Raw genomic sequence first — 14,406 nt, forward strand, 5'->3', positions numbered from 1 at the left:
GCACTGAACTCTTTTATGCCTTTGATAACTTCCCTCTGTAAGCCTTCCTTAAACAATGTTACCTCTTTGTAGTTAGTAGCATCAGTTTCAAAGCAAGTGGACTCTTTCCTAATGCTTCCCCACCCGGGCTCTTCCTTAAAATCCTTTAGTAGCTGTTGATCTTTTAATGCAGCTCCCAGTAGTTATTTTATGCGTCAGCCAGGTTTCGAGACCAAGAAGGACTCAAATACCAAATGCACTAGTGCAGGGATATCAAATGCCTTGGTCCATAAAAAACTCATTAATATGGTCAAGAAAGACATGCTCCAAAGCGAGTGCTAATACAATTTAAACTTCACAGGTCATATGCCAAGTTATATTGGTTGCTTATGCGTTCTGTGAATTTTTAGTGGTCAGATGATACATCCACCCACAGTAATTCCCTGTCACTACCCAGTGCTATTTACGAGTTTTTGTTAGGTCATATTTGACACTGTTTTTTTTAACTTATGTGCTGAATGTCATGCAGGAGGTCATATATTGCATTTAAAGAGCATTTGAGCCACTTCTGAAAGTAGCTGATCGCCACTATTAAAGGCTAGTTGCATTTAAATCAATGTGATCCTGTCTCAGGAGGAAAGGTGACAAAGCCAGGCTTACTTGTGGGCAAACCTTGCAAAGAACTCACACAGTTTCATCCTGTCTCTAGCTTCTGTCTTGCCCTCGTGTGAGACCCAATATAAGGAAGGCAGAGATGGGGAATCCTTCAAGAATGGAAAGTGTTTGAGAGGACTTTTGGTGTCTCAAAAGGATGTGGTCCTAAGTTAATTGCAACCAGCCTGCACACTATTAAACATGGCAGGCCCTATTTCCACTCAGTGCTAACTCATGGTTCACATCATGTAAGTTAGCACTGGGAAATGATACTCTGTTCTAACACACGTTGATAAGCCCAATACAGAGGAAAAGCCTGACTCCTACTGGAGCAATAACTTCACGCCCAAGCAGCCAGATTTCCAAGGGCAATTTGGTAGATGCCAAAGTTGGAGTAGTTTTACTACGATTGATTAGGGAAGCCAAACTACAGGTGCAAAAGTAGAGGCAGTGTGAAAATATAGGCCTAAAGTTACTCCGCTCAGCCTTTGTATACAGCTCTGAGCAAGTAGAACAGGGTGTCTTTTCTCTCTGGCCTCCTGGGCCTTTGGAGGTGGAGGTGATATCATTGAAAAGTTCTCATCCTGGGAGCTGTCAAGGTCTGCCCCAAACCATGGGCTGCACAAGCCCTGGTGATCCATCAGCTACATGCTCTTGTCATAGGTGAGGCGCCCTAGCAAGCAGCTGGGACATATCACCTTGTCAGCCACCTTGACTGAATCCTGCACCTGATACAAATCGAACCCACTAAATGTGGAAAAAACTCAAAAAAAACAGCCCTTGGTGGTGATTTTTGGTGTATTGTGATAATGAGGCTAAAAATGAAACTCACGAACAGCGATATGTGTTAAATTCAGTACATATGAACCATTCCCTAGGCATCAAAATCCTTGAGGGGAGTCAGTTGAGAAATGCAGTATGCTCAGTAGCTCTCAGCGATCCCTTAGCAGAAGGAACAAGCTATTTGTAATGCAGATTTCCTCAACTTCCTCACAAGATTTCACAGACTGTGTGTCCTCTGCAAGCCTCACAGGGAGCAGTATTTCAACTGTCCCCACTGGATTAAAAGAGACGACTTGACTAATAATACGCTGTGTACCTCGAGAATTATTTTCCAGTAGACAGCAGAATGGCTGACAGGAGAGTGAGCTATTGCACTCTATTGGGAGAGGGGATGAGTATTAGTATAAGAAGACAGTAGAAAGCTATGCCATACCGTGCAGCTCTATCCCTTTACTCTTCATAGCTACATTAAACAGACAGTTCCTGAAAACTCTAGGGGCATGCCTAGGGATAACAAATGAGAGAAGCAACTGGCCCGAGGGGCAGACTCTATGGAAGATAGTTATCTTTGGAAATATATGAAGGTATGCAGGGGCAGGAGGTGGCATTTGCTAGTGTGAAGAATGACTAAGACTGCCTTAGGTTTTAACAGCTAAGCTGTTTTTCCTTTGACCTGTGTTAAGTAGATTAGTTCAATTAAGCTGCTTTTAGTTCTCAGATGTGAACCAGATATGTGAACACAGCTCTGCGTGCCATCTGTAATCAAGGCAGAACTGGTTAGCATCATCTTACAGATACAATTATCATCAAGGATGGTGTGTGTTGTCTTAACTCAAAACCAAGTATTTGGGGGAGGAGGGGCTGTGTGAGAGATCCGGACAATCACATTTTTCAGATCCTTCCCTGCACTTGTTGAATACATATATTGCAATGGGCACACCCAGCTTGCCTGCTGCTTAGGATTGTTTTGAAAAACATGGCACCAATTTCACATGAACCTTCATAGGTGTCAAGTGCAGCAGCAGGTACCCAAATTTTAATTCAGCCTCATAATCAGACAGCTAAGTACTGTCTTCATCATTGCATTTTCTACCATGCAATGACAAGGGATGTGGTAACTTCACACGTTCAAAGGGCATCTGATTTACACAAGTGCCCACTAGTCTAGTGCCCTGCCCCTTTGGTATAAAAATGGCAATGTGTTATTTGGGGAACCTGGAGAGATTCTTCCCCTCCCAACCTATCTGTTTCCTCACTCTGAACATTCACTAATATCCAGGCAAGAGAATGCATCTTCCCCTCATCGCCATATTGCTCTCTGATTTGCATGACCAGCTTACTGCTTACTAACTAATGTGTTCACCTTGGTCTGTGGCGCCAAACCTCTGTGTAGCTTCCTCTCCTCTAGGAGTTTCATAAATAAATTGCTCGTAAAATGGCAGCCTGATGCTGCCACTTGTGATGCACTTGAACTCCTCGGTCCTGCTCGTGGTGGCACATGGATATGGGTGAAGGCATGCACTCGGCCTGTTCAGGCCAAGACAAGGACTATCAGTCTCGGTGCCAAACCCCTAGAACTTCTGCTGCAGATGGTCATGGATGTTGCCCTAGGGCACAGAGTCTGGAATCCTATTGATAAATACATGAAGTTAGTCCAAGATTCTGATGCTGTGTATGTTGGTGCATAGCATGTGAGACAGATGGGAACTCTCACATATTTTAAATAGTGACTTTCCTTAAATTGGCCTGATTATAGGAATTTTTGAAATAGGAAAGGGAGCCCCTGAGAGATTGGTGCTGAAGAAAATCTATTTGTTCCTCATACAGGGGAGACATTGTTTAAGAACTCTTCAGGCTTCCCTGTAGATTACTACCCCACACTACATAATGATGTCCAGCTCAAGAGACAGTGACCACAAGTAGCAAGACTTGGCAGAATTCCTCAAGCATACTAACTACATGAAAGCAATTATTACAGCAGGAAGACAAAGTCATCTGACTAGCTAAGGAGATATAATGACAAGCTACAATAGGATAGGCATAAGTGACAGTTTCATTAGGTTATGAGGAGTTTTTATAAAAAGTAACCCAAACCTCTGCCTATATGTTGAACTGAAATAATACCTTAGGAAAAGTTTGCTTGGAGACTCCTTGATCTTCCTTGAGGGAAGTCTAACATGGTGTAAGTGTGTCTACAATCTATTCAAAAGATTCCCCCTGGCTGGCATACACCAAATGACATTAGAAGGAAGCGTGATAAATAGTTACTGAAGCAAAATTAAAGTTGTATTTCAGATTATTAAACTGTTGGCATTTGCACATTCCATTAAAAACAAACAGTAAGAATTTCAGGATGAAAGTATGGTACATGAGAAGCAGAGCTAATCCTTCCCGTGGTTAAAAAGTTTTTATAAAATTGGTGTTTCACCATGGCCTCTGATACAACATAAACAAAAAAATTTTTTTTTCTTTTATATAGGAAAAAATAATTCTGCAAGTCACATCTGTTCATCAACCTTCCTTAAAGACTGAGCTTTATTATTAAAACAGAAAAGGACATAGCAACACTAGTCAGTACAAAGCACTAGAACATAGACCACACAGACTGATACTGCTCTGGAATGAGGCATAGTCTAGATGACCTATGAGGTCATTTCTGTCTCTGAGTGTAAGATATGTTATTTATGCAGACAAGTTACTAAACATCCTACATTAGATCAATGGATTCCCAATCTACGTGGCTGGAGAACAGACACATGGTTTTTCACCTTAGTATTAACTACAGAGGGTTAAGCATGGGCTTTTTCAAAAGCTCTCAGCAATGGCTTAACTCTGCTCCAATGGTTAGGCTGATGTTAGGTGCTTTTGAAAAATCCCACGTTCAGGGCATTCCTTTTTGGTAGTGGTGGCAGTGATCCTCTCAATTACCAAATGTATTAGACAGACAAACTGTGTCTTATTTGGCCGAATGGCTTTTGGGACAGTTTGTACTTCAAGCTAAAACTGATTGCAAAGGGAAATAATTTACCCTAGCTAGATATTTACAAGCACCATCACAAACATGAAGGAATGTATCCTCACAACACCCTGTGAGAAGTTGAACACCCCTTTTTTAACCAATAGGGAATGGACGTACAAAGATATTAAGTGACTCACTAAAGGTCACATAGGAAGTCTGTGGTGGAACCCAGGGCCCAGGCCACCGCTTTAACCATAAGACCCAGCCATCAGTGTTAATTTTTTTCTAAATAGGGATTGGGTGAGCTTTACAGGGTTCAGTTCAGGCAGACTACACAAACTGGATCCTGGATCATTCATGGTGATTGGCACCAGCCCTCTGGTGCAAGTTATCTTGTAGGTTCAAGTTCCACAGAGCCCCTCCTGCCATGATCCAGAAACAGAGAGCATCCCACAATGCATTGGGCACTGATACTCAATAGTTGCCACAGTAGGAATATGGGTTGCTACCTGCCACTGATTCAGTAAAGTGTGGCGACTGCAGCAGGACAGTGTTTCTCCTCACTCAGTGCCCTAATGAGGCAACATGGCAGGTGCTTTTCACTAGCCTTTGGTTTAGAGGTAGCAGTGGCCTTCACTTAGCATTCTCCCAATGCCAACCTGCCACATAACGGAGCAGGTGTCAGGCGATCCATGAAGACTGGTGCAGGGGTCAGGCCAGTTCTGTATCCCTCACCCCAATAACCAGGTGAGATTTGGAGAAGCTAACAAAAGGCTGGTGCATGGCTTCAGAAATTGGCTGTGAGAACTACATCTGCCCTGCTATGACCAACATTCACCAGCCTGTGTTGCTGATTGAGGTTGTGCTATCACCTCAAACCCATCTTGGTCTCAGGCAGATCCAGGCTTCTGTGCAAACCTTTTAGTTCTAAGTAGAGCTGTCGATTCATGCACTTAACTCAAAAAATTAATCGTTATTAAAAAAAATTAATTGAGATTAATCACAGTTTTAATCACACTGTTAAAAAATAGAATACCAATTGAAATGTATTAAATATTTTGGATGTTTTTGTACATTTTCATATATATTGTATTCTGTGTTGTAATTGATATCAAAGTGTATATTATTTTTGATTCCAAATATTTGTACTGTAAAAATCTTAAATAAAAGAAATAGTATTTTTCAATTCACCTCAGACAAGAACTGTAGTGCAATCTCTGTTGTGAAAGTGCAACTTACAAATGTAGATTTCTTTTGTTACATAATTGCACTCAAAAACAAAACAATGAAAAACTTCAGAGCCTACAAGTCCACTCAGTCTCACTTCCTGTTCAGCCATTCGCTAACAGAAATAAGTCTGTTTACTTTACAGGAGATAATATTGCCCTCTTTTTATTTACAATGTCACCAGAAAGTGAGAACAGGCATTTGCATATCATTTTTGTAGCCTGCATTGCAAGGTATTTACGTGCCAGATATGCTAAACATTCGTATGCCCCTTCATGCTTCAGCCACCATTCCAGAGGACATGCTTCCATGCTGATGACGCTCGTTAAAAAGATACTGTGTTAATTAAATTTGTGCCTTGGGGGAGAATTGCTATGTCCCCTGCTCTGTTTTACCTGGATTCTGCCATATATTTCATGTTATAGCAGTCTCGGATGATGACCCAGCACATGTTGTTCATTTTAAGAACACTTTCACTGCAGATTTGACAAAAGGCAAAGAAGGTACCAATGTGAGATTTCTAAAGATAGCTACAGCACTCAACCCAAGGTTTAAGAATCTAAAGTGCCTTCAAAAATCTGAGAGGGATGAGGTGTGGAGCATGCTTTCAGAAGTCTTAAAAGAGGAAAATTCTGATGCAGAAACTACAGAACCTGAACCACCAAAAAAGAAAATCAACCTTCTGCTGGTGACATCGGATTCAGATAATGAAAATGAACTGCTTTGGATTGTTATTGAGCAGAACCCGTCATTAGCATGGACACATGTCTCCTAGAATGGTAATTGAAGCATGAAGGGACATATGAATCTTTAGCGCATCTGGCACATAAATATCTTGCAAAGCCAGCTATAACAGTGCCATGAGAATGCCTGTTCTCACTTTCAGGTGACATTGTAAACAAGAAGCAGGCAGCATTATCTCCTGCAAATGTACACAAACTTTTGTCTGAGCGATTGGCTGAAGTAAGACTGAGTGGACTTACAGACTCTAAAATTTTATATTGTTTTATTTTTGAATGCAGGTTTTTTTGTACATAATTCTACATTTGTAAGTTCAACTTTCATGATAAAGAGATTGCACTATAGTACTTGTATAAGGTGAATTGAAAAATACTATTTCTTTTGCTTTTTTACAGTGCAAATACTTGTGATAAAAAATAAATACAAAGTGAGCGCTGTACACTTTGTATTCTGTGTTGTAATTGAAATCAATATATTTGAAAATATAGAAAACATCCAAAAATATTGAAATAAGTGGTATTGTATTATTGTTTAACAGTGCAATTAATCTTGATTATTTTTTTTAAATTCATCATGAATACTATCATCTGGTGCCCCCTATAGATACACAGAAATCCCTCTCTCCTGACTTGTTCTCTGCTGATCCTTCTCTATCAGCATTCAGTTAGAGCAGTGGTGCCCAAATTTTTCCTGTCCCGCCCCCCTTACCAGTAATGGAATCTGTCCATGCCTCACCCCTTACTGCACAGCCAAGACTTCCTCAGCAGAGGAGCTTGGGCTGAAGGCGGAGCTGGGGCTAGAGGCTGAGTTGGCCTAGGGGTAGAGCGACGTGGAGGCTGGGGCTGGTGTGGAACTGCAGCTGGGGCCGGAGCTGGGCTGGGGGCGGAGTAGAGCTGCGGTTGGGGCCGGAGTTGGGCTGGGGGCAGTGCGGGGCTGGGTGGCACTCCCTCCCTGTCCTCCATGGGGGCTGGCATGGGCTCTGCCACTCACCCTCCAGAATGTTCCTGTGCGCCCTCGTATGCAGGTGCGCCACGCAGCTTGGGGACCACTGAGATAGAGAAATGGCTAAAAAAGCAAAATCTTTTATTCCTTTGTACATGTTTTCAGCTGCACTTTCAATAACCGGGTATTAGTCTCAGATATAATGTATGGAGGGCAATTCGGGTAGAATTCTGGTTTTCTGAATTGTGCAATGGAAGAACAGGATGCCCTCTTTTGTTTGCAATGTATTTAAATTTAATCCAGACCTGAAAAAAATATGAAAAAGACAAAAAATTCTCTCTTCCTGATACATATGGGTCCAAGAATGTGAAGTACATATACTAAGATACTCAACACGTACATACCATTTCAAATATTTCTGATATAAAAATAGTGTCTAAGAAGACAAAAATACTTAAAGAAATCAGTGTTTACAGTTCAAGTGATTTGTCCATAAACAATTATAAATTAAACTGGCTTCCAGTTTTTTAAACAGTTTGGCAAAGTATATTTGCTATGGCATATTTTCCTGCAGAGAGAATGGCATGTACAGCCACGGCAGAGAAATCGGAACGTGTGTATTCACTGTATGAAAGGTTTTACGAAAACCTTTCCCACTCCTTTGTTAACACACAGCTCATGATGGCATACCTTTGTACAACTGTGTGCTAATCTACATGGTGTGTGCGATCCCATTCAATTCCAACGTGAGAGTAGCAGTACAGGAATCCAAGAACAGACAGAGTTGTCCAGGGCCAGCCTGTGAATAGAAAGAAAGGTAATACTAGTCAGAGTAATTAATCTAGTTAATGAACACAGCAAGTGGACAGCAATATATCAAGAAACATGTGTCTGGGGTTGAACGTTTGATGGGTTTACACGGATATTTTTGTTGAACATTTAATATGGGAGGTAAAGCCAAGCCACAGAATTAGAAACCAGATCTGACATTTTCCAAATGTCAGAGGTAGTTAGGTTTGGCTTGGTTTGTTATAGATCCAGGCTCTCCCAAACTTCAGGGGCAATGGGTGTAAGGTTTTGGGTTGGTTTCATCTCAATTTAATATCCAAAAAACAACGTGCCAAATTAAGCAGGTATGTTATAAACTTATTTTCTGCAGGTGGCATTCACCCACTGAAGTGAATCCTAGTAGAAAATTTACATTGTACACATCCTAAGCACAAAAGCGCACAAAGCCATAACATGATGACAAAGTAGTAACATAAGGATACAGGACAAACTGCTGCTCTCACCAGCAGAAATCTGGGCATTTACAATTAAATCTTATTAGGATACTCAGATGCTTCCACATTGTCAGGGTCACTCACAACCGCAGGAGATCTACAGTGAAATACTTCCTTTTATTTTTTTGGTTCACAGATGTCAGACACCTACCTCCTATATTTTCAAAGAATTTCAAGGGGGAGGTGGACTAGTTGTACTTCTATTTACCATTCTCTTTAATGATAATCATGACTCTCGGGGAGACTGTGAGTAGAGCTGTGGAAAGTATTTGCACTGAGCCTTGAACTCTTTCAGAACGAACTTTGGGTTGGAGGCTTGACATGTTCCTGAACTCGTGTCTTTTACAACAACATAGCTATCTTGTTTTAGCTGTCTTGTAAAATTCTAACAAAAACAGGGCAAGTATTACTTTTACCTTGAGCTGGTCAAAACAAACCCTGGGGAGCTGGCGGAGGTGTCTAAGGTTTACCTTGACCAGCTACATACAACACGTTATCTATCTTATAAGATACACTTTTATTTCTAGTGAAGACACAGCCAAAGATGGGCTGTGAGTTTTCACCTAAGTATATCCTGCAAATCCCAGTCAGCCAACCTCCTTTCCCCACAAAATTGGGAACTGTCTCCCCATCTCTCCATGGTCTTTATATACAAATCATTATGTGTTCTCCTTGAAGATCTGAACTCATCTAACTCCCACCTGCAAGCAAATCTGTAGGGACTGGATCACTTTCACCCTGAAAAGTGAAACTGCGGGCTTCACACCATCCTAACTGTGATGTCCTTGTTTCTCAGTAAAATATAAAACACAATATAATACTTGAAACTTACATAGTACTTTCCATCTTCCAGACACTTTACAAATATTAATTGACAGATCTTTACAACACTCCTGCGGAAAGTGAGGCTCTGTTTTTACTGCAAAAAGCTATGTTCTTTTACACTGAGATAACGAACTCCCTATAAATTCCTATTGAAAACAAGGCACTGTACCTTCTACCACACTGCAGCTAGTCAACCCCTATCTGGGGTTAACGTTGACTAGCTACATTGAAAAACTACCGGTGCCTTGTCTCCACTAGGATTTTCCATCAAAAGAGCTATCTTGGTGTAAAAAAGCCCCATCTCTTTTGCAATGAACACAAAGCCTGAGGCAGAAGGGTTAAATAGCCACACAGGCAAGATTTTTAAAGGTATTTAGGTGTCTCAAGATGCAGGTAGGGGTGCCAAATTGGATTTTCAAAAGCACCTAAGGTGCCTAATGCCCATGAGTTAAGGCACCTAGGCACCTAGTGGGATTTTCAGAAGCACTTATTTGCATCTTTAGGAACTTAAATACCACAACAAATCTGGCCAAGGGAGACTGAGAGCTTACTGAGCCCTACTCATCTTCATAGCACAGTACACCACACCCTAAATTAATAAGGCTTTGGCTAGGGAATGATCACAGTGAAAGGTAAAATAGACTGATATGTAGTGAAAACCTCTTACACAGAACATTAATTATTGTGAAATTCCACCTATGGGCAAGTGGAGTGAGTCTTGAATTGTTTCACTTTATTTCACTGGGCTGAGGCAGGGGGCTGGGATGTGGGAGAGGGTATAGCCTCTGGGGTGGGGCCAGAAATGAGGGGTTCAGGGTGAGGGAGGGGGCTCCGGGCTGGGGCAGAGGTTTGGGGTGTGGGGGGATGGGTGAGGCTCCAGCTTGGGGTGCGAGCTCTGGGGTGGGTCTGGGAATGAGGGGCTTGGGGTGAGGAGGGGGCTCTGGGCAGGGGGTTGTGGGGTGAGCACTCCGGGTTGCAGGCTCTGGGGTGGGGCAAGGGATGAGGGGTTTGGAGGGGCTCAGGGCAGCGGGTTGGAGGTCAGGACTGGGGTGTGGGCTTGCCTTGGGTGGCTCCCAATCAGTGGTGCTGCAGGGCTAAGACAGGCTCCCTGCCTGTCCTGGTTCTGCCCTGCGCCATGGAAGCAGCCAGTAGGTACAGCTCTTACGCACAGGGGCTAGGAGGCTCTGTGCACTGCTCTCGCCCACAGGCACCGCCCCCCAGCTCCTACTGGCCGGAAACTGCAGTGAATGGGAATGCAGAGCCAGTCTCGGGGCGGGGGCAACACGTGGAGCCCCGTGGCCCCCCCACCTAGTTGCCGGACCTGCGAGCCGCTTCCGGGGCTCAGCACGGTGCCAGCAAAGGTAGGGCCTAGCCTGTCTTAGCCCCTGCAGCACCAGCAACCGGACTTTTAATGGCCCAGTCAGTGGTGCTGACCAGACCCAGCAGGGTCCCTCTTTGACTGGGCATTCCGGTCGAAAACCGGATGCCTGGCAACCCTACTTTCACTCCACTATAACTAGGTCGGTGGCTACCCTCTCAGAATGCTGCCATTTTTACCTACCCAAAAAACAGGTATTAAGGACTGCATTACAAGGGATCATCCCATCCTGCTCCACTTTTGCTCTAACTCAGCTGTAAAAGGGGGGCGGGAGGGGAAAAGAAAATGCAGCTACCATGGTGGGGGAAAGGGGAAAGAAGAATTTCTGGCTCACAGTGATGGAGGAGATGAGGGTGGAGAGAAGAGGAATGAGTCTTGCTTCAGCTGCTCACTGCTGAGAGTGAAGACAGGGCCTTCCAAAGTGTGTGCGCGCACACCCTGCCAACCCACACACACACCATTAGTGCTCCCTGCAAATGTAGGAGGCATCGCCCATCTGGTGAAGTGGAGGGGATCTCTTGTCCTGTGGGCTCTCCCTTGTTATAATACAATGTAGCATACAGTGGAAGTTGTTACTGGGGAAAAGCCCTTTATGATGAGATGTTTCCACTACAGATATAAAATATAGAAACAAAAGGAGCCACATTCTGCTGCCATTTACACCCATATAAATCCAGAGTAATTGCATTCCAGTCCCTGGAGCCACTCTGGATTTACCTGGGTGTATCTAAGAGAATTTTGTAGGTATACAATCTAAATATGGTGAGTAGCCTGGAACAAGAAAAAGGCCTTTCGAGCACTGTCTTTATTTCAACATCTGCATCTACAATTTTAGTGAATACAAAATAAACACCTTCAAAAACAAAAACAAAAAAAACAAACCTCATAATAACTCGACAGATTTTAAACCTTAGGAAACAGAAAAAAAGGGACACAGGATGTGATTTGCACCTTTCAAAGTTGCTGGTAAAACCCAAGAAAAGTTACCTTCGCTTCAGCACTAACCAGAACAAAAATAAGTAGAGCATGCATCCTTGGCTCCATTGTGGTCCCATACATCTCAAGAAGGCACTTTGTAATGTCAAGAGTTCTGTTTAGATTTGTAACTAAAGAGTAAAAATCCAACAGGTGGGGGAAAAAACGGTTACCTACCTTTCGTAACTGTTTTTTGAGATGTGTTGCTCATTTCCATTCCATGCTAGATGCATGTGTGCTGCCTGCCCCGTTACCAGAGATTTCCCCCCAGTGGTATCCACAGGGCCAGCTCTAGCATCCCCTGAAGGCCCACACTCATGCACTGGTATAAGGGGCACCGCTGGCCCTGCGCCCTTTCAGTTCCTTCTTGCACCAACTCCAATGGCAGGGTAGGAGGGTGGGTCATGGAATGGACATGAGCAACATATCTCGAAGAACAACAGTTACAAAAGGTAGGTAACTGTTTTTTCTTCTTCGAGTGCTTGCTCACGTCAATTCCATGCTCGGTGACTGACAAGCAGTATCCCTGGAGGTGGGCTAGGAGTTCTGGGGCGTACCAACTGTAACATAGCTTTCCTGAAACTGGCATCATCTGTGGCCTGTTGGGCGATGGCATAGTGGGACATGAATGTGTGGACTGATGACCATGTAGCGGCCCTGCAGATGTCCTGTATCGGTATTTGCACCAGGAAAGCTGCTGAAAGCTGCTTTCTTGCACTCTTGTAAAGTGGGCCTTCACAATGACTGGAGGTGGGTCCCCGCCTGTTCGTAGCAGGCCTGGATACAGGCAGTGATCCAGGACGAGATCCTCTGGGCTGACACTGGGAGAGCTTTCATCCTGTCCGCAACTGCAACAAAAAGCTGCGTCAATTTGCAGAAGGGTCTTTTTCTGTTGATATGAAAGGCTAGGAACCTTCTAACGTCCAGAGAATGCACATACCATTCTTATTGTGTCTTGTGCGGTTTCGAGAACAAGACAGGTAGAAAGATGTCCTGGTTGATGTGAAATTGCGACACCATGGTGGATAGAAAGGCCGGGTGGGGACGCAGTCGGATCTTATCTTTAAAGAAAATGGTAAAGGGAGGCTCCAAGGTCAAAGCTTGAAGCTCTGAAACCCTTCTTGCAGAAGTGATTGCTACCAGGAAAGCGACTTACTACCAGAGAAGCAGTATGGAGCATGATGCCAAAGGCTTGAAAGTTGGCCCCGTGAGCCTAGGCAGGACCAGGTTTAAATCCCAAGGCAGAATTGGGTCATGAACTTGTGGGTACAGCTTCTCCAACCCTTTAATGAATCTGCTTGTCATCTTCTGAGTGAAGACTGATTTGCCTTGGATCGGGGGATGGAATGCCAAGATGGCCACCAAGTGGACCTTAACGGAAGACCGTGACAAATCTTGTTACTTCAGGAGGAGCAGACACTCTAGGATGGACTGCAAAGACGTCTGCATTAGAGGAAGGTCCCACTCGGCTGCCCAACCAGTGATGCATTTTCACTTAGCCAGGTAGGTTTCCCTGGTAGAAGCCTTCCTGATACTGAGCAAAACCTGCTGAACCTGCTCTGAACACGCTCCCTCCTCGGGATTTAGCCATGCAGGAACCACGCTATCAAGCGTAGGCCTGTGGGGTTCGGATGGAGGAGTTGCCCACGATCCTGCAAGTCCGGCCCGAGAGGAAGTGCCCACAGGGCTGCGACTGTGAGGTCTACTAGGAGCATGCTGAACCAGTGCTGACGAGGCCAAGCTGGAGTGATCAGGATGACCTTCGCCTGGTCCCCTTTTATCTTCAGGAGCACCTTGTGAACTAGGGGGATTGGACGGAAAGTGTACAGCAGGCTGTCCGACCACGACTGCAGGAAGGCATCAGAAAGGGTGCCTTTGACCTGGCTGAGCCTCGAGCAAAAGCAGTGACACTTCCTGTTCTTTGCGGTAGCGAACAATCCACCTGGGGAGTACCTCACCTCTGGAAGATGACGCTGATGACCTCTGGGTGGAGAGACCACTCATGGCGAGAGGAGAAGGACCTGCTGAGGCAATCCGCCAACACATTCCATTCCCCAGGGAGATGTGATGCCTCTAGGTGAATGTAATGCTTCATGTAATGCTCCCATAGCCTGAGGGCTTCCTGGAAGAGGACCTTGGAGCAAGCTCCTCCCTGTTTGTTGACATATAACTTTGACACTGTATTGTCTGTCAGTACTTGCACACTTTTGCCTTAGAGATGGGGAAGGAACACTTCGCAGAGCCATGCGTATTGCCCTGAGCTCCTTCACATTGATATTTAAGGACAGTTCATCCTGGGAACAGAGGCCTTAGCTCCTGAGATTGCCGAAATGGGCTCCCCACCCCAAGTCCAATAAATCGAGGGCCGGGGGGCTCAAAAGGTACTCCAGACAGAACCAAGGTTGGGTGTAAGCACCACTTCAGGGAAGCCCAGACTGACATCAGAATGGTGAGGATCAAGTCCAGATGGTCCCGGCTTGGGTAACAGACAGACGCAAGCCACATCTGAAGCTGTCTGAGGTGCAGTCATGCATATTGTACCATGTAGGTACATGCCGCCATGTGACCTCGTAGACATAGGCACACCCGAGCAGTCGTCAATAGGCCAGCCGATACTTGGGTGATTCAGTCTGCCGTGGCTCTGTATCTGGCCTCCAGCA

The 14,406-nt window shown here is 44.4% G+C and overlaps 1 protein-coding gene across 6 annotated transcripts in view; it reads right to left on the reverse strand.

Moving 5' to 3' along the window:
* Positions 1–5,627: 5,627 nt before the first annotated feature.
* Positions 5,628–14,406, reverse strand: part of HHAT (hedgehog acyltransferase) — a 322,110-nt gene continuing 313,331 nt past the window's right edge. For 2 of the 6 annotated variants that reach the window (XM_043543703.1, XM_037895771.2), the window contains one exon: positions 5,628–8,084. In XM_043543703.1, coding sequence (XP_043399638.1) covers positions 7,993–8,084 — 92 coding nt within the window. In that variant the 3' untranslated portion in view covers positions 5,628–7,992. The remainder of the gene's footprint in view (positions 8,085–14,406) is intronic. The other 4 variants (XM_043543701.1, XM_043543702.1, XM_037895773.2 and 1 more) reach the window with 3 other exon arrangements.

Source organism: Chelonia mydas, chromosome 3 (genome assembly GCF_015237465.2).
Source record: "Chelonia mydas isolate rCheMyd1 chromosome 3, rCheMyd1.pri.v2, whole genome shotgun sequence".
In the NCBI taxonomy this organism is placed as follows: domain Eukaryota; kingdom Metazoa; phylum Chordata; order Testudines; family Cheloniidae; genus Chelonia; species Chelonia mydas.